Below are 24,232 nucleotides of genomic sequence, written 5' to 3'. Positions count from 1 at the left end.
AACCCAATCATCTTCTCCTCATTTCCAAGAATAGGCAGAACAGTGGGACGTGATCCCCTGCCATTCCAAAGATTTATTGTTCATTGTTTGCGACAGGGACTCTCTTTGTTCCATAAGGCGGTTTTTTTTTGTCGTGGGGGGGGGGGGGCATCTGACTGATTTCTAGACAGACTGGGACTGGGACTGGGTGACTGGGACTGGGACTGGGTGACTGGGACTGGGACTGGGTGACTGGGACTGGGACTAGGACTGGGACTAGGACTGGGACTAGGACTGGGTGACTGGAATTGGGACTGGGTGACTGGGACTGGGACTGGGACTGGGACTAGGACTGGGACTAGGACTGGGTGACTGGGACTGGGACTGGGTGACTGGGACTGGGACTGGGACTGGGACTGGGTGACTGGGACTAGGACTGGGTGACTGGGACAGAAGGACAGAAGGACAGAAGGACAGAAAGACAGAAGGACAGGACCACTGGAGACATGCCAGATCAAGATTGTTAATTATACTGAACAAAAATATAAACGCAACATGTAAAGTATTGGTCCCATGTTTCCTGAGCTGAGATAAAAGGTCCCTGAAATGTTCCATATGCATGAAAAGCTTATTTCTCTCAAATTCTTTGCACAAATTTGTTTACATCCCTGTTAGTGAGCATTTATACTTTGCCAAGATAATCCATCCACATGACAGGTGTGGCATATCAAGAAGCTGATAAAACAGTATGATCATTAAACAGGTGCACCTTGTGCTGGGGACAATAAAAGGCCACTCTAAAATGTGCAGTTTTGTCACACAACACAATACTACAGATGTCTCAAGTTTTGAGGGAGCATGCTAACTGCAGGAATGTCCACCAGAGCTGTTGCCAAATAATTTAATGTTAATTTCTCTACCATAAGCCACCTCCAACATCGTTTTAGAGAACTTGGGAGTATGTTCAACCAGCCTCACAACCGCAGACCACTTGCAACCACACCAATCCAGGACCTCCACATCGGGCTTATTCACCTGCGGGATTGTCTGAGACCAGCCACCTGGACAGCTGATGAAACTGAGGAGTATTTCTGTCTGTAATAAAGCTCTTTTATGGGGAAGAACTCATTCTGATTAGCTGGGCCTGGCTCCCAAGTGGATGGGACTATGCTCTTCATGTTTCCTGGTTGATGGGAACTGTGTCAGAGGAAGGGACTAAATAAAGGTTATTCCAGTGACCTAGAGTATGGATATGGATTTTAGGTTGTCTTCAGCATTATGGAGACAATGATTTAAAGCCTCACTTTTCCTTACTTACACTGAGTGTACCAAACATTAAGAACACCTTTCTAATATTGAGTTGCACCCCTCCTTTTGCCCTCAGAACAGCCTCAATTTGTCAGGGCATGGACTCTACAAGGTGTTGAAAGCATTCCACAGGGATGCTGGCCCATGTTGACGACAAAGCTTCCCACAGTTGTATCAAGTTGGCTGGATGTCCTTTGGTTGGTGGACCATTCTTGATACACACGGGAAACTGTTGAGCCTGAAAAACCCAGCAGCGTTGCAGTTCTTGACACACTCAAACTGGTGCGCCTGGCACCAACTACCATACTCTGTTCAAAGGCATTTAAATATTTTGTCTTGCCTATTCATTCTCTGAATGGTACACATACATAATCCATGTCTCAGTTGTCTCAAGGCTTAAAAATCCTCCTTTAACCTGTCTCCTCCCCTTCATCTACACTGATTGAAGTGGATTTAACAGGTGGCATCAATAAGGGATCATAGCTTTCACCTGGATTCACTTGGTCAGTCTATGTCATGGAAAGAGCAGGTGTTCTTAATGTTTTGTATACTCACTGTACATTACACTAAAATGGTGTGATCTGGACATTATTCTTATGTCTTTCATGTCTGGAACTGGTTCAGCTGAATCAAATGCGGTATGATGACACATTATGTGTTGTTTATCAGATAGTGCCAACTGACGTTGTTTATGACGGAGAGGATGAGAGCAGCCATGTAGGGGCCCAGGGGTGTGGCGTTTCTAGTTTCAGCCTAGGCTGTCAGTCCACTTTTCCCCAGTGGATGAAGTGGACGGAGGTTTGCCAGAGATGCTTGTTATCCTGTGCAGATCCGATTGCGCAGCAGCTTATTTTAGCGGCACATTGACTGCATCCTGTTAACAGTATTCAGACAAACAGTCACCTCAAAGGAAGACGGCAGAGCAGTTTGATGTAAACACAGATGTCCTTACTCCGGCCAGGCTAAAACAGTATATGTGTACTTCATGCTGATGTTTGTTCACAAACCTTTGCCAAATGCCATGAGACATTTATCATTTGTTCTCCATGGGGATATCTTTGTTTTGTACGCTACTTAGTAATTACATCATAGCACTTAAATGTTTGAAAGCTATTCTACATAGGTCAGTTTTATTTCACCTTTATTTATCCAGATACCTCCTGTTAAAGTCAAGATACTTATTTTACAAGGGAGACCTGGCCAAGCGGGCAGCTCCAGTAAAAGCGGTCATTATGAGGACCTGATACGGGGAGAGGTGACGTCTCTTGTGTCTGAATGAATATTTGTAAAACTCACTCAGAGAGCGCGACACTGAAGAGACCTGATTTAAAGCATTTACTTAGAGTTCATCTGACTGCGTCCTCAGAGACCTGCAATAACAACCACAAAGTGGCACGGTACATTCAGTCAATGCCACAAACTCAATCAGAAGCTTGGAACACATAAAATATTTCATTCTTAAAAGCTTCTGGAATACATCCTGAGATAAGTTAAATTTAGTCATTCACACATTTTCTCTTACTTTGAGGATGGTGTTAGTCTATGTTCAGTAAGTGCTGCTGAGAGTGAAAAATGATGCACTTGTAGTCATTATCAGGGAAATGTCTTGTGACAGATTCAAAGAAATAAGCAGAAAGAAGTTATGGCTCCCCCTGCTGGATATTACAATTATACCATTCTCGTGCTACAGAACTTATTTTACATATGATTTACACTAAGTTTGTGTCTCTGTGTGCGTGTGTCTATGCATGTGTGCGTCTATGCGTGTGTGCGTCTATGCGTGTGTGTGCGCGGGTGGGTTTCTCTCCTCCCCAGAGTTGTTGGACACCAGAGCAGCGCGGCCCTTCTCCTTCTCCTTCAACACCAGTGATTACCGCATCCTGCTGATGGACCAGGACCAGGGGCGTCTCTACCTGGGCAGCCGGGAGTACCTGGTGGCCCTGGACATGCACAACGTCAACAAGGAGCCACTCATTGTAAGAAGAACACACATAAACACACACATAAACACAACTCTCCTTTATGAAAGTTTCATGTGGTGGTAAAATGTGGTAGTTTAATGTGGTAGTTTAATGTGGTAGTTTAATGTGGTGGTAAAATGTGGTCGTTTAATGTGGTAGTTTAATGTGGTCATTTAATGTGGTAGTTTAATGTGGTAGTAAAATGCAGTTGTTTAATGTGGTAGTTTAATGTGGTAGTAAAATGTGGTAGTTTAATGTGGTAGTAAAATGTGGTAGTTCTAATGTGGTAGTAAAATGTGGTAATTTAATGTGGTAGTAAAATGTGGTAGTTTAATGGGGTAGTAAAATGTGGTAGTTTCATGTGGAAGTTAAATGTGGTCATAAAATGTGGTAGTAAAATTTGGAAGTTAAATGTGGTAGTTTCATGTGGTAGTTTCATGTGGTAGTTTAATGTGGTAGTAAAATGTGGTAGTTTAATGTGAAATTTTAATGTGGTAGTAAAATGTGGTAGTAAAATGTGGTAGTTTAATGTGAAAGTTTAATGTGGTAGTAAAATGTGGTAGTTTAATGTGGTAATTTAATGTGGTAGTAAAATGTGGTAGTTTAATGTGGTAGTAAAATGTGGTAGTTTAATGTGGTAGTTTAATGTGGTAGTTTAATGTGGTAATTTAATGTGGTAGTTTAATGTGGTAGTAAAATGTGGTAGTTTATTGTGGTAATTTAATGTGGTAGTAAAATGTGGTAGTTTAATGTGGTAGTAAAATGTGGTAGTTTAATGTGGTAGTAAAATGTGGTAGTAAAATGTGGTAGTTTAATGTGGTAGTTTAATGTGGTAATTTAATGTGGTAGTAAAGAGACCTCAAGTAAAATGCTATTTTACTGTGTGTGGTATCATTTTTAGCTTTGTGGTCTTTCCCTGACAGATCCATTGGCCAGCCTCTGACAAGAGAAAAGGGGAGTGTCGGATGACAGGAAAAGGAGGACAGGTGAGAATAACTTGTTTTTGTGAAAGACCCCTGGCCTCTCTCCTTACAGGATGAACTAATAATGTCCCACTTTCAGGGGTCTATTTCACAGTTTTGAAAGAGATAGCCTTGTTTTTTTTCATTCAACAACAATTGATAACATTCCTATATCTGTGTACACACACCAGGGTGAGTGTGCAAATTTTGTGCGTATGATAGAGCCATGGAACCGCACCCACCTGTACACCTGTGGGACTGGAGCCTACCAACCCATCTGCACCTTCATCAACAGAGGCTGGAAGGCAGAGGTGAAAGGTTTAATATGCCCAAAATCATTCTAAAAGACATTCAACTGCAGCATATCTGTGTATATTTAGGCCCAGCAGCCCGGATTACTAAACACTCTACTACTCAAAACTAGGCCACAGATCTGAGCTCTATTTCTCTATATACTTTTGTTATTTCATTACATTTACATTTACATTTACATTTAAGTCATTTAGCAGACGCTCTTATCCAGAGCGACTTACAAAATGGTGCATTCACCTTATGATATCCAGTGGAACAACCACTTTACAATAGTGCATCTAAATCTTTTAAGGGGGGGGGGGGTTAGAAGGATTTGATCCTTATCTGCTTTTCTGGTCCCTCTCTTTCCAGGATTATGTGTTCAGACTGGTTCCTGGATTTCTAGAATCAGGGAAGGGCAAATGTTCCTACGATCCTTTCCAGGAGAACATTGCTGCTCTTATCAGTACGTTTCACCTCACTTATGAATACACTTAGTAGACTTCCCAAAACTGAAAAGAACAGGTCCTCTCACTTTCACTTTTTCCTAACCTCTCCTCTCCACCTCTCTCCCCACCTCTCTCTCCTTCTCCTCTGCAGATGGGAATCTGTATGCAGGTGTCCATGTGGACTTCATGGGGACAGACCCAGCCCTCTTCAGGACCATGGGGGGCAGAACAGCAGTCAGAACAGAGCAGTATGACTCCAGGTGGCTCAATGGTGAGTTACAACACCTGAAAAAGAGCACCACCTTGTAAGGATGGACTCCGAAAGAGGTGTTGTTTCATGGTCCTTCTAGCCGGATACGGATGTAAGAATAAATGGCAAACTGCTGCTAATGAATTCTGAGAACAACTGCAAGTTTCTGTTTCTTTCATCACTCACACCTCTCTCTCTCTCTCTCTCTCTCTCTCTCTCTCTCTCTCTCTCTCTCTCTCTCTCTCTCTCTCTCTCTCTCTCTCTCTCTCTCAGAGCCTGTGTTTATTCAGATTCAACAGATACCTGACAGTGCAGAGAGGAATGATGACAAACTCTACTTCTTCTTCCGGGAGAAGAGTTTGGATGCAGGCGGAGGCTCCAGCCCCAGTGTCCTGGCCAGAGTGGGACGAGTGTGTCTGGTGAGAGTTCAAATGTTCATACTCTCCTCCAGACATAAACATATTCTGAATGGCAGTCATAGTGGATCATTTATGGCTAAATGCTTAGAGGTAAAAATGTGTATTATACCGTGATACACTTTCCTTAACTCTTTACCTTACCTTTATGTTACTTCCTTTCCTTCTCTTCCCTCATCCCAGGATGACGAAGGGGGTCAGAAGTCCCTGGTCAACAGATGGACCAGCTTCCTGAAAGCCCGCCTCATCTGCTCTGTGATCGGAGAGGATGGGGTGGAGACCTCATTCGATGAACTGAGTGAGACAGACCTCAATGAAAGATTTACTAGATCATTAGTTATTATTAGTCTATGCGTCTGAGTCTCTCATCTGCAGGAAGGTAATTTTCTGTCTTCCAGGGGATGTTTTCATCCAGCCCACGCAAGATGAACGGAACCCTGTGATCTATGCCCTGTTCACTACTGCTGGGTAAGGTCACCATTATATCCTTCTTACATCACCTTTTATACTTCCTCTTTCTCCAGTCCCCTTCTCTCTATACCCTTCCTGCTGTCACTGCTTCATGGTTTTGTACTTTCATATAGCAGCTGTAGGTTTACCTCCTCTTTCCTCCACTTCCCTGGTTGATGCTTACTGGATTCCTCATTCTCTCTTTTTCCCTTCTTTCTCTCCCAGCTCTGTGTTCAAGGGTTCAGCAGTCTGCGTGTACTCCATGGCTGACATCCGCAATGTCTTCAATGGACCCTTCTCCCACAAACATGGTCATAACTACCAGTGGACAGTTTACACGGGCAAGATTCCCTACCCTCGCCCTGGCACAGTAGGTTTAGACCTGTTACTCATTGCAAGCAACCCATACATTACACACAAATTCAAGTGATTCTCACCTCTGTCGATTCATACAATGTATTGCTTACTCTCTCTCTCTCTCTCTCTCTCTCTCTCTCTCTCTCTCTCTCTCTCTCGCTCTCTCTCTCTCTCTCTTCCAGTACACTGCTCCGTCCTCCCCCTCTACTCTGTACGCCTCCAGCCCTGGCTGACCTTCTTCTGTCAACCCCTTATCTCTCGCTCTCTCTCCCTCCCACTCCCACTCCCTCCCACTCCCACTCCCACTCCCACTTACTCCCACTCCCACTCCCACTCCCACTCCCACTCCCACTCCCACTTACTCTCTCTCTCTCTCTCCCTCCCACTCCCACTCCCACTCCCACTCCCACTTACTCCCACTCCCACTTACTCTCTCTCTCTCTCTCCCTCCCACTCCCACTCCCACTCCCACTCCCACTTACTCTCTCTCTCTCTCTCCCTCCCACTCCCACTCCCACTCCCACTCCCACTTACTCCCACTCCCACTTACTCCCTCTCTCTCTCTCTCTCTCTCTCTCTCTCTCTCTCTCTCTCTCTCTCTCTCCCAGTACACTGCTCCGTCCTCCCCCTCTACTCTGTACGCCTCCAGCCCTGGCTGACCTACTTCTGTCAACCCCTTATCTCTCGCTCTCTCTCCCTCCCACTCCCACTCCCATTTACTCCCACTTCCTCTCTCTCTCTCTCTCTCTCTCTCTCTCTCTCTCTCTCTCTCTCTCTCTCTCTCTCGCTCTCTCGCTCTCTCGCTCTCTCTCTCTCTCTCTCGCTCTCTCTCTTTCTGTTACTCAAATATATACAATCCCTCTCTTCCTCCCCCTAGTGTCCAGGAGGAACATTTACTCCAGGTATTCGTACCTCTAAGGACTTCTCAGATGAGGCAGTAAACTTTATGCGAGCCCATCCCCTCATGTACCACCCTGTGTACCCTATCCACCGTCGCCCCCTGGTGGTGAGGACTGGTGTGGACTACCGCTTCACTGCCCTAGTGGTGGACCAGGTGGACGCCGTAGACGCCCGATACGAGGTGCTCTTCCTGGGCACAGGTGAGAGGCTCTCCATCCCAGGGCAATTGGCTGACTGAAGGACTTCATTGCTTGTTTGAATTTCACATTTTGTATTTTGTCCAAATTCTTGTTCCAGATCGTGGCACTGTCCAAAAGGTCATAGTTTTACCTAAGGACCCGAGCACCATGGAGGAGCTCACCCTGGAGGAAGTGGAGGTTTTCAGGGTATGCCTATAATGATTATCCAAATATTGTTTAAGTTATAGCAAAAGTCTCCAACCACTGTCCTTGGACATTCATTCAATGGTTGTTCTCTGTAGATCCTGATGTGAGACATTACATTTAATTACAGACACGTGCTGCTGTCAAAACAATGAAGATATCATCTAAAAGGGTAATCTGAACTCTTGATTTCCTTTTATTTGTTCATGTTTTTAGGGGGTAGATCAGCTTTAATATTGCAGATAGATTGTGGCTTCTATCAACGTAAATGTCTGCATCATTTCCAATCCCCCAAACTCTCTCTTTGTTAATCAACAGGAAATACTAGAGAGATATTGTTGATACTGACCTCTTGTTTTCATTGTCACTATAGCAACAGCTGTATGTGTCATCAGAGGCGGGGCTAACCCAGGTGTCTCTCCACCGCTGTGGGGTGTACGGGAGGGCCTGCTCCGACTGCTGTCTGGCACGGGACCCTTACTGCGCCTGGGATGGGGAGAGATGCACCGCTTTCACCCCCGCCACCAAGAGGTCAGGACCACAACACACACCATCACAACACACACCACAACAAGTCATCTAGCAACTAACAGTGGAAGGGGTGTCATGATACATTATAAGTCCTCTTCACTGTGTCTGTACTTGTGAAATGTTTTCGATGAACCCTGCTCTCTCTCTCTCTGTTACCCAGGAGGAGCCGAAGGCAGGATGTGAAACATGGGGATCCACTGCGACAGTGCAGGGGCTTCAATGCCAAAGGTTAGTCAAGACACTTTAATCTTCAGAATTCAGAGTGACACACATTAAAATCATTTAATCATTTAAAAAATGTGCAAGGAACTGGCATTTAAAATAATCTCCCTCCCCTCTTCCCAACATCCTCCCCTCTTTCAGTGGAAAAGCGTCTGAGAGAGACAGTCCAATTTGGTGTGGAGGGGAGCAGTACATTTCTGGAGTGTCAGTCTCGCTCTCCTCAGGCCACAGTCAAGTGGCTCTATCAAAGGGGAGGAAGAAGGAAAGTGGTAAGGAAGAGCATACAGGTTTCTATTTTTGCTCTTTGAAAAGCAACCAGTATTATTCAAATACCAAATTCAGATCACATTTACACTGAGTATACCAAACATTAGGAACACCTTCCTAATATTGAGATGCATGCGTGAAAAACCCAGCAGCGTTGCAGTTCTTGACACAAACCGGTGTGCCTGGCACCTACTACCGTACCCCATTTAAAGGGACTTAAATATTTTGTCTTTCCCATTCACCCTCTGAATGGCACACATACACAATCCATGTCTCAATTGTCTCAATGCTTAAAAATCCTTCTTTAACCTGTCTCCTCCCCTTCATCTACACTGTGATTTAACAGATTTAAGTGACATCAATAAGGGATCATAGCTTTTCTCTGGATTCCCCTGGACAGTCTGTCATGGAAAGAGCAGGTGTTCTTAATGTTTTGTGCACTCAGTGTATATTGTAGGCTATTTTTTTGAGAGGGAAATTATATTATTTTATACTAATATAATTGCTCACAGAGAGAGATTTTTTTCTCTCAAAAAGATAGGGGTTTTTCAAAATGTTATGAGACTGGAGGGATCAAAGAGGGATCTTAGATATTAGACCATTCCTCCATATAGAATCATTCTAGATCCTTGATATCCGTCGTCTGCTCCTATGGACTGTGTGTATCAAGAATGGTCCACCTCCCAAAGGACATCCTGCCAACTTGACACAACTGTGGGCAGTGGTGAAAAAAGTACCCAATTGTCATACTTCAGTAAAAGTAAAGATACCTTCATAGAAAATGACTCAATTCAAATCGAAAGTTGCCCAATAAAATACTACTTGAGCAAAAGTCTAAAAGTATTTGGTTTTAAGTATCAAAATTAAATGTAATTGCTAAAATATGCTTAAGTATCAAAAGTAAAAGTATAAATCATTTAAAATTCCCTATATTAAGCAAACCAGACTGCACCATTTTATTGTTTTTTATTTCATTTACAGAGAGCCAGGGGCCCTATTCCAACACTCAGACATCCTTTACAAATGACGCATGTGTTTAGTGAGTCCGCCAGATCAGAGGCAGTAAGAATGACATGGGATGTTCTCTTGATAAGTGTGTGAATTGGACCATTTTCCTGTCCTGTTAAGCATTCAAAATGTAACGAGTAAAAGTTGTAAAAAATATAAATAGTAAAGTACTGTACAGATACACCAAAAAACTACTTAAGTAGTACTTTCAAGTATTTTTACTTAAGTACTTTACACAACTGACTATGGGAAGCACTGGAGTCAACATGGACCAGCATCCCTGTGGAACGCTTTCGACACCTTGTAGAGATCATGCCCCGATTAATTGAGGTTGTTCTGAAGGCAAAAGGGAGGTGCAACTCAATATTAGGAAGGTGTTCCTAATATTTTGTACACTCAGTGTATATCAACAAGTAATGGAAAATATCTATAAAGCAATAGTCAATCACTTTTGAAATACAAATGAGGCACATTTGGACCTTGTTCTCCCCCTCACTACCATAACACTCTCTCTCCCCCCTCACTACCATAACACTCTCTCTCCCCCTCACTACCATAACACTCTCTCTCCCCCTCACTACCATAACACTTTCTCTCCCCCTCACTACCATAACACTCTTCCCCTCACTACCATAACACTTTCTCTCCCCCTCACTACCATAACACTTTCTCTCCCCCTCACTACCATAACACTTTCTCTCCCCCTCACTACCATAACACTCTCTCTCCCCCTCACTACCATAACACTCTCTCCCCCCTCACTACCATAACACTTTCTTTCCCCCTCACTACCATAACACTCTCTCCCCCCTCACTACCATAACACTTTCTCTCCCCCTCACTACCATAACACTCTTCCCCTCACTACCATAACACTCTTCCCCTCACTACCATAACACTTTCTTTCCCCCTCACTACCATAACACTTTCTTTCCCCCTCACTACCATAACACTTTCTCTCCCCCTCACTACCATAACACTCTCTCTCCCCCCTCACTACCATAACACTCTCTCTCCCCCTCACTACCATAACACTCTCTCTCCCCCTCACTACCATAACACTCTCTCTCCCCCCTACCCCTCAGCTCAACCGGGACAGAGAGTATCTGAAGACACCCCAGGGAATCCTTCTGAAGTCTCTCAGCCAATCAGACGCCGGTCTGTACCATTGCCTGGCCACGGAGAACAACTTCAAACACACGGTGGCCCGTGTGGCGCTGCGCATCCTGGACCGAGACATCGTGGTGGCCCTCACCTCCCCTGACGATGACCCCATGACCTCCAACAGCCCTCCCAACGGGCGGGGGGGACAACATGGCGCCCAGCAGCTGAAGCACCCCCCAACCCTCCCTCTCACAGACACCCCATCCCAGCCAGAAATCAAGTTGATCCACCAGTACTGTCAGTCTTACTGGGAGCAGCTAGGGCTCAAGCAGCAGAAGCCCAAACGCACCTCCAGGAGACACACAGAGAGCCAGGAGACCCAAGGCGGATAGAGGACTGGCCCTCTCCAACACTAGCCAGCCAGGAGACAAACAGAGAGCCAGGAGACACACGGCAGATAGAGGACTGGACCTCTCCAACACTAGCCAGCCAGGAGACTCCATATGAGATCTAGAGATCCATGTTTGACACCAAACATGAGCTTCATCTCCCTTTGTATGGTGGTAGTGACACCCTCACACAACCCAGTATCTCAGTATAGAAATGTAATATATTGATATGTGTATATATCATATGATAATAATAGATCCATGGTTTATTCATGTATAATAATTATGATATCAAAGAAAAAACGTTTGTCTTTGCATTCTTTATTCAGTTTGGAAATGTGTACATTTCATTGTTCAACGTTGAGAGATAATAATTGTATGGTATGATGTATGTATTTGTCTACTAAAACCATATGTGATGTTGTAATTGTGGTGACTCTTGTGCTCTCTAACGCCTTTGTGACCTATGTTTGTTTATATTTGCACAAAACAGACAATATCTACATGTAGAAGATTACGACGGGAAATCATATGTGTGCATAATATTAGTTGTAATACTACATTCCAGTAATATCAAATATTTGAATGGAAACAGGTAGAAAGAAGACTGTGTGTAGAAGACCTCACCATCTTTTATGATGATATTGAGCAACATACTGTAATGTAATGTACGTACTCAGCATGAGTCCTACACTGGAAACGTTGAAACGACAGATATAAAGATATGTTATCCCATCTAACCTTCTCTGTCTTACGTTCTGCTGATTTATTTAACCTTTGGGCCTTTCACACAATCCTTATCTGTAGCATTCTTCAGGTGTACATTTTCCATGTGTAAGGGCTAGATTCAATCCATAGCGCTGAAGATCCGCACTACGGCGCAATTGAAATTTAAAGGCATCGTTCCGGCATTCATGGTAAGATAAAAATCTGTGGTAGAGCATGGATCTTCAGCGCTGCAGACTGAATCTAGGCCTAAATCTAACTGGATCAACCTGACTTCCGTGGTTACAGAGTGGAAAATAATACAGTACGGAATGCACTTATCAGTCGTCCCATTCATCATCATCTTCATCATCATACCCTCCTTCATCTTCACCTTCATCTGAAACAGAAGACAGGAATGAATATCTGTTATGCAGAGATTTATTTTAAGATTGAAGAGGACAAGCCACAATGTATTTGTTTTAATTTACACATTTGTAGAATGAATGAATGAAAGATTAGGATGAGAAGGTGCTCACCAGAGGAGTGAATGACTTTACTCCTCTTCTGCATGACCATCATCAGAGCTCCTACGATACCCTCTGAGTCTTCCTGGGCAGGCGGAGGTGGCTCAGGACTGTCTGTGACCTGGGACACACAAAGGTCAAAGGTCAATGATTATGTAAACTGAAATATGTAGAATTCAATCTCACTGACAAAGATCATTTTGTATTTGAACAAGTTGGGTTTACGTTTTTGAGCTTCCTTCCCAGGCGGATCTGGTCCAACAGAGCTCCTCTTCCACCTCCACCTCCACCTCCACCTCCACCTCCATCTCCTCCTGAAGATGCAGGAGCAGGTGGTGGGGGACCTTTACAGGGGGGAGGAGGAGGAGGAAAGTCTCCAGAGCTCTGGGCTGGGGGAGGCGGGGGAGGAGGAGGTGGAGGAGGCGCTGGGCCTCCTCGACTGGGGGCTGATGGAGCAAGAGGAGGAGGTGCAGGCATGGAGCGCTGGTGACCAGGGGGAGGGGGAGGTGGAAGAGAACTATGGGACACAGAGGGTGGAGGGGGTGGGAATCCACCTCGGCCGCCTAACGGGGGTGGAGGTGGCAGGGCTCCACGTGAAGGAGGGAGCTGGGAGGGGGGCGGGCCACGCCCTGGCTGTCCTGGGACAGGGGGCAGGGGGCCAGAGCGACCTCCCCGTGGAGGAGGAGGGGCAGGAGGGGAGGAACAGCTCCCTGGTACTGGGGGGAGAGGACCCTGCCTACCAGGCGGAGGGTGAGGAGGCCCAGGACCTATATGCAATGGGATGAAATAGTTTGATTTACATTTAGTAATAAAATTGTATAACAAAGTACACCAGAACAGTAGCCTACAGTGAAGTACAGTTCAATTCATCCACTGAAGTGATGATGAACTTTAGACCAGTAGACAGACACTCAGAATGACACTCACCAGTGTTCATGGCCTTTTTGACGGCCTCCATGCCGCCTGAGTTCTCAATGACTTGTTGGATGAGTTGGGAGGTCTCCTCATCCTTCAACTCAGCCTCACTGATCCCAGCACAGGACAGCAGCTTCTTCAGGTCAGGGTCCAGGTTGTTGGGGTCCCAGCCCACATGACTCACGTGTCTGAGGAGGGGAGGAGAGAGAGGAAGAGGAAAATACACCTGAATGAGTGGCACGCTTGGATACAATCCTGGATTTGTAAATTAAACAAATTGAGGACAAACAATTTTATGACAAGGTGCCATGTAGTTACATGTGTTGTGATAGATTATGAAGACTTTATTTAACTGCCTGCTTATATGTGTGGGCTTAGTATCCACTCACTTGAACCCACTGGGTGCTCCTATGTCTGCTTTGGAGAGTTTACTGCTCTTCTTCTTGTCCTTTTTCTTGTCCTTCTTTCCCTTACTGACAAAGGCAGGGGCAGGCACAGGTGTGACGGAGCGGTAGCGTGAAGCCTGGATGTCTGGGTTCTGGATGTCCATGGTGGCCATGGAGGGAGAAATGGGACTGCCAGGACCTGCTTTACAATGGAAGTGTACATGTATAAGTCACAGTATATGTCTCTCGTGGGTAAAGATATCTTGTCAGAGATGTGTAATATATATGTTTACAGTTTAGATATTGGGTCAGTTAGTTATTGTGCCTGAGGTATATATACACTACCGTTCAAAAGTTTGGGGTCACTTAGAAATGTCCTTGTTTTTGAAAGAAAAGCACATTTTTGTTCATTAAAATAACATCAAATTGATCAGAAATACAGTGTAGACATTGTTAATGTTGTGAATGACTATTGTAGCTGGAAACGGCAGACTTTTTATGGAATATCTACATAGGCGTACAGAGGCCCATTATCAGCAACCATCACTCCTCTGTTTCAATGGCACGTTATGTTAGCTAATCTAAGTTTGTCATTTTAAAAGGCAAATTGATTACTAGAAAAAACTTTTGCAATTATGTTAACACAGCTGAAAGTTGTTGTGCTGATTAATGAAGCAATAAAACTGGCCTTCTTTAGACTAGTTGAGTATCTGGAGCATCAGCATTTGTGGGTTCGATTACAGGTTCAAAATGGCCAGAAACAAAGACCTTTATTCTGAAACTCATCAGTCTATTCTTGTTCTGAGAAATGAAGACTATTCCATGCGAGAAATTGGCAAGAAACTGAAGATCTCGTACAACGCTGTGTACGACTCCCTTCACAGAACAGCGCAAACTGGCTCTAACCAGAAGAGAAAGAGGAGTGGGAGGCCCCGGTGCACAACTGAGCAAGAGGACAAGTACATTAGAGTGTCTAGTTTGAGAAACAGACACCTCACAAGTCCTCAACTGGCAGCTTCATTAAATAGTACCCGCAGCTACAATAGTCATTTACAACGTTAACAATGTCTACACTGTATTTCTGATCAATTTGATGTTATTTTCTTTAAAAAAAAAAAACATTTCTAAGTGACCCCAAACTTTTGAACGGTATATATTTAGTCATTTTTCTATTTAACCTTTATTTAAGTCAGTTAAGATCAAATTATTATTCACAATGACGGCCTACACCAGCCAAACCCTAACCAGGATAAGGCAATTGTGCGCCGCACTATGGGACTCCCCATCACAGCCAGTTGTGATACAGGCTGGAAACGAACCACGGTCTGTAGTGATGCCTCTAGCACGGCGATACAGTGTGTTAGACCGCTGCGCCACTTGGGAGCCCAGGTATAACACATACAATGGAATGAGGGATACTCACCTTTACCAGGAAGTGGAGGTAGTCCCGCTCTGTCTGTAAGTAAAACACACAGAATTAGATCAGGGAGAATACGAGGGTTATTTTGGGATTACTTCAGATAAGGGCCTCAGTGTAAATCAGTCTTACCACTGGAAGGCAGGGGGCGATGTTTCTTCTCTGACACTGTGAGAGAGAAGGAAGGAGGAACAAGGGGATGCCAGTTGAGATCATATCTACTCATCTTCACCACAACCTTTTCTTTGAAATGCCAAAGCTACCCTCCATGGAACCGCACATTACAATATCTGTTATGTTTTCCAGTGTCAGATATACACCGCTCAAAAAAATAAAGGGAACACTAAAACAACACAATGTAACTCCAAGTCAATCACACTTCTGTGAAATCAAACTGTCCACTTAGGAAGCAACACTGATTGACAATAAATTTCACATGCTGTTGTGCAAATGGAATAGACAACAGGTGTAAATGATAGGCAATTAGCAAGACACCCCCAATAAAGGAGTGGTTCTGCAGGTGGTGACCACAGACCACTTCTCAGTTCCTATGCTTCCTGGCTGATGTTTTGGTCACTTTTGAATGCTGGCGGTGCTTTCACTCTAGTGGTAGCATGAGACGGAGTCTACAACCCACACAAGTGGCTCAGGTAGTGCAGCTCATCCAGGATGGCACATCAATGCGAGCTGTGGCAAGAAGGTTTGCTGTGTCTGTCAGCGTAGTGTCCAGAGCATGGAGGCGCTACCAGGAGACAGGCCAGTACATCAGGAGACGTGGAGGAGGCCGTAGGAAGGCAACAACCCAGCAGCAGGACCGCTACCTCCGCCTTTGTGCAAGGAGGAGCAGGAGGAGCACTGCCAGAGCCCTGCAAAACGATCTCCAGCAGGCCACAAATGTGCATGTGTCTGACAAACGGTCAGAAACAGACTCCATGAGGGTGGTATGTGGGCCCGACGTCCACAGGTGGGGGTTGCGCTTACAGCCCAACACCGTGCAGGACATTTGGCATTTGCCAGAAAACACCAAGAGTGGCAAATTCGCCACTGGCGCCCTGTGCTCTTCACAGATGAAAGCAGGTTCACACTGAGCACATGTGACAGACGTGACAGAGTCTGGAGACGCCGTGGAGAACGTTCTGCTGCCTGCAACATCCTCCAGCATGACCGGTTTGGCGGTGGGTCAGTCATGGTGTGGGGTGGCATTTCTTTGGGGGGCCGCACAGCCCTCCATGTGCTCGCCAGAGGTAGCCTGACTGCCATGAGGTACCGAGATGAGATCCTCAGACCCCTTGTGAGACCATATGCTGGTGCGGTTGGCCCTGGGTTCCTCCTAATGCAAGACAATGCTAGACCTCATGTGGCTGGAGTGTGTCAGCAGTTCCTGCAAGAGGAAGGCATTGATGCTATGGACTGGCCGCCCGTTCCCCAGACCTGAATCCAATTGAGCACATCTGGGACATCATGTCTCGCTCCATCCACCAACGCCACGTTGCACCACAGACTGTCCAGGAGTTGGCGGATGCTTTAGTCCAGGTCTGGGAGGAGATCCCTCAGGAGACCATCCGCCACCTCATCAGGAGCATGCCCAGGCGTTGTAGGGAGGTCATACAGGCACATGGAGGCCACACACACTACTGAGCCTCATTTTGACTTGTTTTAAGGACATTACATCAAAGTTGGATCAGCCTGTAGTGTGGTTTTCCACTTTAATTTTGAGTGTGACTCCAAATCCAGACCTCCATGGGTTGATAAATTGGATTTCCATTGATTATTTTTGTGTGATTGTGTTGTCAGCACATTCAACTATGTAAAGAAAAAAGTATTTAATAAGATTATTTCATTCATTCAGATCTAGGAAGTGTTATTTTAGTGTTCCGTTTATTTTTTTGAGCAGTGCATTAGGAAAGTATTCAGACCCCTTCATTTTTTCCACATTTTGTTACGTTACAGCTTCATTCTAAAATTGATGAAATACTTTTTTTCCCTCATCAATCTGCACACAATACCCCATTAGTTCAAATACAGTGCATTAGGAAAGTATTCAGACCCCTTCATTTTTCCCACATTTTGTTACGTTACAGCTTCATTCTAAAATTGATGAAATACTTTTTTTCCCTCATCAATCTGCACACAATACCCCATTAGTTCAAATACAGTGCATTAGGAAAGTATTCAGACCCCTTCATTTTTCCCACATTTTGTTACGTTACAGCTTCATTCTAAAATTGATGAAATACTTTTTGTCCCTCATCAATCTGCACACAATACCCCATAATGACAAAGTGAAAACAGGTTTTTTGAAATTATTTACATAAGTATTCAGACCCTTTGCTATGAGACTCAAAATTGAGCTCAGGTGCATCCTGTTTCTATTGATCATCCTTGAGATATTTCAACAACTTGATTGGAGTCCACCTATGGTAAATTCAATTGATTGGACATAATTTGGAAAGGCACACAGTTGAAAGTGCATGTCAGAGCAGAAACCAAGCCATGAGGTCGAATCAATTGTCTATAGAGCTCTGAGACAGGACTGTGTCGAGGCACAGATTTGGGGAAGGGTAGCAAAAAATGTCTACAGCATTGAAGGTCCCCAAGAACACAGTGGCGTCCATCATTCTTAAATGGAAGAAGTTTGGAACCATCAAGACTCTTCCTAGAGCTGGCTGCCCGGCCAAATTGAGCAATCGGGGGAGAAGGGCCTTGGTCAGTGAGGTGACCAAGAACCTGATGGTCACTCCAGAGCTCCTCTGTAGAGATGGGAGAACCTTCCAGAAGGACAACCATCTCTGAAGCACTCCACCAATCAGGCCTTTATGATAGAGTGGCTAGACGGAAGGCACGTGACAGCCCGCTTGGAGTTTGCCAAAAGGCACCTGAAGGACTCTTAGACCATGAGAAACAAGATTCTCTAGTCTGATGAAACCAAGATTGAACTCTTTGGCCTGAATGCCAAGCGTCACGTCTGGAGGAAACCAGGCACCGCTCATCACTTGGCCAATGCCATCCCTACGGTGAAGCATGGTTTTGGCAGCATCATGCTGTAGGAATGTTTTTCAGCGGCAGGGACTGGGAGACTAGTCAGGATCAAGGGAATAATAAACGGAACAAAGTACAGAGAGATCCTTGATTAATACCTGCTTCAGAACGCTCAGGATCTCAGACTAGGGCGAAGGTTCACCTTCCAAAAGGACAACGCTAATCACACAGCCAAGACAATGCAGGAGTGGCTTCGGGACAAGTCTCTGAATGTCCTTGTGTAGCCCAGCCAGAGCATAAAAATGGAGAGACCTGAAAATAGCTGTGCAGCGACACTCCTCATCTAACCTGACAGCGCTTGAGAGGATCTGCAGAGAAGAATGGGAGAAACTCCCCAAATACAGGTGTGCCAAGCTTGTCGCGTCATACCCAATAAGACCCAAGACTGTAATCGCTGCCAAAGGTGCTTCAAAAATGTACTGAGTGAAGGGTCTGAATACTTATGTAAATGTATATTTCATTATTTTCTAAAAACCTGTTTTTGCGTTGTCACTATGGGGTGTAGGTCGATGAGGAAAAAAATATATTTAATCAATTTTAGAGTAAGGCTGTAACGTAAAATTTTGGGGAAAAAGTCAAGAGGTCTAAATACTTTCCGAATGTATGACTGTATGACTCAAATACAAACATCACCCCACTGGGCACACACTGGTTGAATCAACGTTGTTTACACATAATTTCAATGAAATTACATTGAACTAACATGGAATAGACGTTGAATTGACGTCTGTGCCCAGTGGGACAGTTCACCAGTAACCAACATGGAGGACATAGTAGCCTAATATACAGTCTGATGTCATGTCAATCCTATACCAAAAAACAATTTTCTGTCTTCCATTCTATAAAAAATGACCCTGACCTTGACGGTTTCTCTGGTTGATCTTCTCATCAACTGCACTAAGGAAGATTTCAGCCTCCTGTTCATCTGCAAAGTTCAGCCCCACTTGGCAGTCCTGCATTGGATTGGAGAGAAACATTTGGATAGGCTCATGAAAAGACAAAAGTAAAATCACTCATCTTAGGATTTACAGTCAAGCCATCATCATGAGTATCGAGGGCATATTAATGTAGGGGAAGATTAAGTTTGCTTACATCTGCAGCGAAGGTATGGAAGAATGGCTGGGCACAGTGGTAGACCATTTGGTTATAGAGCTCCTGCTCCCAGATCAGCTGTCCTTTCTGGGAAAAGCCAACTGTTAATATAACTGAAAGGCCAACACTCCTTCAACTCATATCTTGATGGGAAACTTCTCAACAGTGGATCAACAAATGGTCCTTTTCTAGGCTGGGTTACTGTATACGCATTTTGTGACATCTGTTGATGTAAAAATGGCTTTATAACTACATTTGATTGATTGATTAATATTTTCCATCTTTGTGACTGACAGTGTATGTTCCTGTTACCTTGACATCGAAGAGGCGTATGAAGTAGGAACGACGATGGTTGTCCTTGACGAAGCAGGCCACCCCAGTTTGCTGCAGGCTCCAGCAGGTGGGACTGTGGGGCAGGGCCATGTACAGCTGTGCTACGGTAGTGGCCAGGGACTACACACACACACACACACACACACACACACACACACACACACACACACACACACACACACACACACACACACACACACACACACACACACACACACACGCGCGCACACGCAGGATATTTAATTATAATGAACATAAATATAAACGCAACATGCAACAATTTCAGAGATTTTACTGAGTTACAGTTCATATAAGGAAATCAGTCAATTGAAATAAATTCATTAAGCCCTAATCTGTGGATTTCACATGACTAGGAATACAGGTATGCATCTGTTGGTGACAGATACCATGGATCAGAAAACCAGTCAGTATCTGAAGTGTCCACAATTTGCCTCATGCAGAGCGATACATCTCCTTCGCATAGAGTTGATCAGGCTGTTGATTGTGGCCTGTGGAATGTTGTCCCACTCCTCTTCAATGGCTGTGCGAAGTTTCTGGATATTGGCAGAACTGCAACATGCTGTCATACCCGTTGATCCAGAGCATCCCAAACATGCTCAATGGAGGACATGTCTGGTGAGTATGCAGGCCTGGAAGAACTGGGACATTTTCAGCTTCCAGGAATTGTGTACAGATCCTTGCGACATGGGGCTGTGCATTATCATGCTGAAACATGAGGTGATGGCGGCGGATGAATGGCATGAAAATAGGCCTCAGATCTCATCACAGTATCTCTGTGCATTCAAATTGCCATTGATAAAACGCAATTGTGTTTGTTGTCCGTAGCTTATGCCTGCCCGTACCATAACCCCACCGCCACCATGGGGCACTCTGTTCACAACGTTGACATCAGCAAACCACGTACCCTCACAACGCCATACACGCGGTTGGATGTACTGCCAAATTCTCGAAAACAACGTTGGAGGTGGCTTATGGTTGATAATTAACATTAAATTCTCTGGCAACAGCTCTGGTGGACATTCCTGCAGTCAGCATGCCAATTGCACGCTCACATCTGTGGCATTGTGTTGTGTGACAAAACTACATATTTTAGAGTGGCCTTTTATTGTCCCTAGCACAAGGTGCACCTGTGTAATAATCATGCTGTTTAATCAGCTTCTTGATATGCCACCAACGGATGGATTATGGATCAGATGGATGGATTATCTTGGCAAAGTAGAAATGCTCACCAACGGATGCAAACAAAAATGCTGAGAACATTTGAAAGAAATAAGCTTTTTGTGCATATGGAACATTTCTGGGAACTTTTATTCCAGTTCATGAAACATGGGACCAACACTTGACAGGTGGCTTTTATATTTTTGTTCAGTATAGTTTATATGTATGTTAGCTCTAGATAGGTGCACATCAGAAAAGTGCAAACTCTATACAAGTGAATTCAAATACATACTTGTTCTACTTACTGTAGATAGTGTGTATGTGTGCTCTGGTTAAGTACGAACATTTAGGACAATCGGAAGTCTTTGCATTTATCCGGAATCGACTGTACCAGTCCAACGAAAAGTGTCTGACATCTGTCAGACCTAAGTTACCTGTGATTAGTGCTTTAAGCAGCTGGTACTCACTGGTTTGGAAAGTTCTTGGGTAGTTTTCATAGCAAAGACCTGCCCCCAATAATGACATCACATTCTCTGTGGTAGGAATAATATTTTGTTAGACTTGTCAGCTACCACTGCAGGCTTAGGCCTACCTCAGAAACCAGGAAGTTGGTATGTCAAAAGAAAGCAGACTGCACATACACTGAGCATACAAAACATTAAGAACACCTTTCTAATGCCCTCAGAACATCCTAAATGTGTCAGGGCATGGACTCTACAAGGTGTCAAAAGCATTCCACAGGGATGTTGGCCCATGTTGACTCCAATGCTTCCCACAGTTGTGTCAAGTTGGCTGGATGTCCTTATGTTGGTGGACCATTCTTGATACACACAGGGAACTGTTGAGAGTGAAAAACCCGGCAGCATTGCAGTTCTTTACACAAACCGGTGTGCCTGACACCAACTACCATACCCTGTTCAAAGGCACTTAAAACTTTTGTCTTGCCCATTCACCCTCTGAATGGCACACATACACAATCCATGTCTCAATTGTCTCAAGGCTTAAAAGTCATTCTTTAACCTGTTTCCTCCCCTTTACCTACACTGATTGAAATTAATTTAACAAGTGACATCAATAAGGGATCATAGCTTTCACCTGGTCAGTCTGTCATGGAGCAGGTGTTCTCAGTGGTGGAAAAAGTACCCCATTTTCATACTTGAGTAAAAGTAAAATACCGAAAATGACAAGTAAAAGTGAAAGTCACCGAGTGAAATACTACTTGAGTAAAAGTCTAAAAGTATTTGGTTTTAAATGTACTTAAGTATCATAAGTAAAAGTATAAATCACTTAAAATGTCTTATTTTAAGCAAACAGGATGCCACGATTTTGTTGTTTTTTACATTGACAGATAGCCAGGGGCACAGTTCAACACTCAGGCACAATTTACAAACAAAGTATTTGTGTTTAGTGAGACTGCCAGATCAGAGACAGTAGGGATGACCGGGGATGTTCTCTTGATAAGTGTGTGAATTAGACACTTTTCCTGTCCAGCTAAGCATTTAAAATGTACTTTTGGGTGTCAGGGAAAACGTAAGGAGTAAAAAGTACATTATTTTATTTTGGAACGTAGTGGAGTAAAAGTAAAAGTTGTCAAAAATATAAATAGTAAAGTAAAATACAGATACCCATAAAAGCTACTTAAGTGGTACTTAAAAATATTTTTGCTTTGGGGCTCTCGAGTGGCGCAGCGGTCTAAGGCACTGCATCTCAGTGATAGAGGTGTCACTACAGACCCCCTGGCTTGAATCCAGGCTGTATCACACCTGGTCATGATTGGGAGTCCCTTAGGGTGGTGCACAATTGCCCAGCGTCGTCCGGGTTTGGCTGGTGTAGGCCGTCATACTAAATAAGAATTTGTTCTTAACTGACTTGCCTAGTTAAATAAAGGTAAAAATAAAACACTTTACACCACTGGGTGTTCTTAATGTTTTGTACACACAGTGTACAAACTGCTGCCTCTAATTCTGTTACCAGAGGAAGTGGTTACACCACAATTTCCTGTCATTCACTCATGCCCGTTTAAAAGTCATTGTGTAGAGACTCTTGGTGTACATGCAAAATGTTTAATTGTTTGAATTTCTAACAATAGGTATTACTTTTAAAGTTGCCAAATATCTAGATTACATCAAATGAAATTGCCATGCACTAAATAAAACACATCAGAGCCACAGTTGAAGGGGTTAACATAAATTTGCCCAATCATATCTTACTGTGTACATGGACCTTGTTAATAAAAGGCTATATTTAAAACACAGAATATGCCAGAATAACCTTTATTTAGTTGGTTGCTATTTAACACTTAGACATGTGCTACTACCTCACCAACCTGCCTAAAATACACCTACATACCAAACAGCCACACACCATCCAACCAGGTCTCCTACATTCCAAACGGCCACACACCATCCAACCAGGTCTCCTACATACCAAACAGCCACACACCATCCAACCAGGTCTCCTACATACCAAACGGCCACACACCATCCAACCAGGTCTCCTACATACCAAACAGCCACACACCATTCAACCAGGTCTCCTACATACCAAACAGCCACACACCATCCAACCAGGTCTCCTACATACCAAACAGCCACACACCATCCAACCAGGTCTCCTACATACCAAACAGCCAAACACCATCCAACCAGGTCTCCTACATACCAAACAGCCACACACCATCCAACCAGGTCTCCTACATACCAAACAGCCACACACCATCCAACCAGGTCTCCTACATACCAAACAGCCAAACGCCATCCAACCAGGTCTCCTACATACCAAACAGCCACACACCATCCAACCAGGTCTCCTACATACCAAACAGCCACACACCATCCAACCAGGTCTCCTACATACCAAACAGCCACACACCATCCAACCAGGTCTCCTCCATGCCAAACATCAACCAGATACTTTCCTACATAGGCCTACCAAGTACCTACCAACCAAACACCAAGTCTCCTAGTATACATACCAACCATCCCCTCTCCTCCCTCATCCCCAGGAAAGACTTACAGCACACCTCCTCCCCAGCAGGTCTTCCAGCCTCTCATTCTCCTGTGGGCTCAGCAGAGAGCTGGGACTGTACTCCTGAACTCCTTTAGACTTAGATCCCCGACTCATAGTCCCCTCTCAGAATATCTACTTAGTATCAAAACTGAGCTGAGCATTGACGTACGTGCCTGTCTGTCCTCTTCCTCAAACAGGCACTGACTGTTAGAATAACAAGTTGAAATGGTGCAGATGGTTTCTCTTCTGCCTTCTGCAATGTGTTACATGCACACCAAGATTCAGAGCAGGAAATGGACAACCACAATTTTTTCCCCCTTTCTTTCGCTCATAATGCTGATCATGGTTGAGTAGTGTTATTTATATTTCATGGTCTGACTATGGAGTCTTAAGTTTTAGTCAT

General features: G+C 44.3%; 2 protein-coding genes across 5 annotated transcripts in view; one reads left to right on the top strand and one right to left on the bottom strand.

Annotated features, from left to right (window-relative positions):
- Positions 1–11,967, top strand: part of LOC106572382 (semaphorin-3F) — a 15,306-nt gene extending 3,339 nt beyond the window's left edge. For all 3 annotated transcript variants that reach the window (XM_014146468.2, XM_014146470.2, XM_014146469.2), the window contains exons 3-18: positions 3,103–3,263; positions 4,172–4,234; positions 4,402–4,521; positions 4,874–4,967; positions 5,102–5,221; positions 5,474–5,619; positions 5,800–5,914; positions 6,015–6,084; positions 6,292–6,436; positions 7,301–7,523; positions 7,621–7,709; positions 7,837–7,878; positions 8,080–8,237; positions 8,398–8,465; positions 8,601–8,728; positions 10,820–11,967. In XM_014146468.2, the coding sequence (XP_014001943.1) occupies positions 3,103–3,263; positions 4,172–4,234; positions 4,402–4,521; positions 4,874–4,967; positions 5,102–5,221; positions 5,474–5,619; positions 5,800–5,914; positions 6,015–6,084; positions 6,292–6,436; positions 7,301–7,523; positions 7,621–7,709; positions 7,837–7,878; positions 8,080–8,237; positions 8,398–8,465; positions 8,601–8,728; positions 10,820–11,230 (2,153 nt within the window). In that variant the 3' untranslated portion in view covers positions 11,231–11,967. The remainder of the gene's footprint in view (positions 1–3,102; positions 3,264–4,171; positions 4,235–4,401; positions 4,522–4,873; positions 4,968–5,101; positions 5,222–5,473; positions 5,620–5,799; positions 5,915–6,014; positions 6,085–6,291; positions 6,437–7,300; positions 7,524–7,620; positions 7,710–7,836; positions 7,879–8,079; positions 8,238–8,397; positions 8,466–8,600; positions 8,729–10,819) is intronic.
- LOC106572383 (wiskott-Aldrich syndrome protein homolog) lies at positions 11,533–24,104 on the bottom strand. Of its 2 annotated transcripts, none has more exons than XM_045696218.1 (11): positions 23,836–24,104; positions 19,621–19,761; positions 19,309–19,395; positions 19,076–19,169; positions 15,310–15,345; positions 15,184–15,216; positions 13,764–13,962; positions 13,387–13,562; positions 12,685–13,226; positions 12,472–12,580; positions 11,533–12,332 (listed from the first exon to the last, which is right to left on the bottom strand). In XM_045696218.1, the coding sequence occupies exons 1-11, from the start codon at positions 23,941–23,943 to the stop codon at positions 12,274–12,276; spliced, it is 1,584 nt and encodes a 527-aa protein (XP_045552174.1). In that variant the 5' UTR covers positions 23,944–24,104; the 3' UTR covers positions 11,533–12,273. The 2 variants fall into 2 exon arrangements, with proteins under 2 accessions (XP_045552174.1, XP_014001946.2); XM_014146471.2 differs by having other exon boundaries at positions 13,764–13,959.
- Between the last annotated feature and the right edge of the window lie 128 nt (positions 24,105–24,232).

This window comes from Salmo salar, chromosome ssa15 (assembly GCF_905237065.1).
Source record: "Salmo salar chromosome ssa15, Ssal_v3.1, whole genome shotgun sequence".
Lineage (NCBI taxonomy): Eukaryota > Metazoa > Chordata > Actinopteri > Salmoniformes > Salmonidae > Salmo > Salmo salar.
This window is presented reverse-complemented; position numbering and strand designations above follow the sequence as displayed.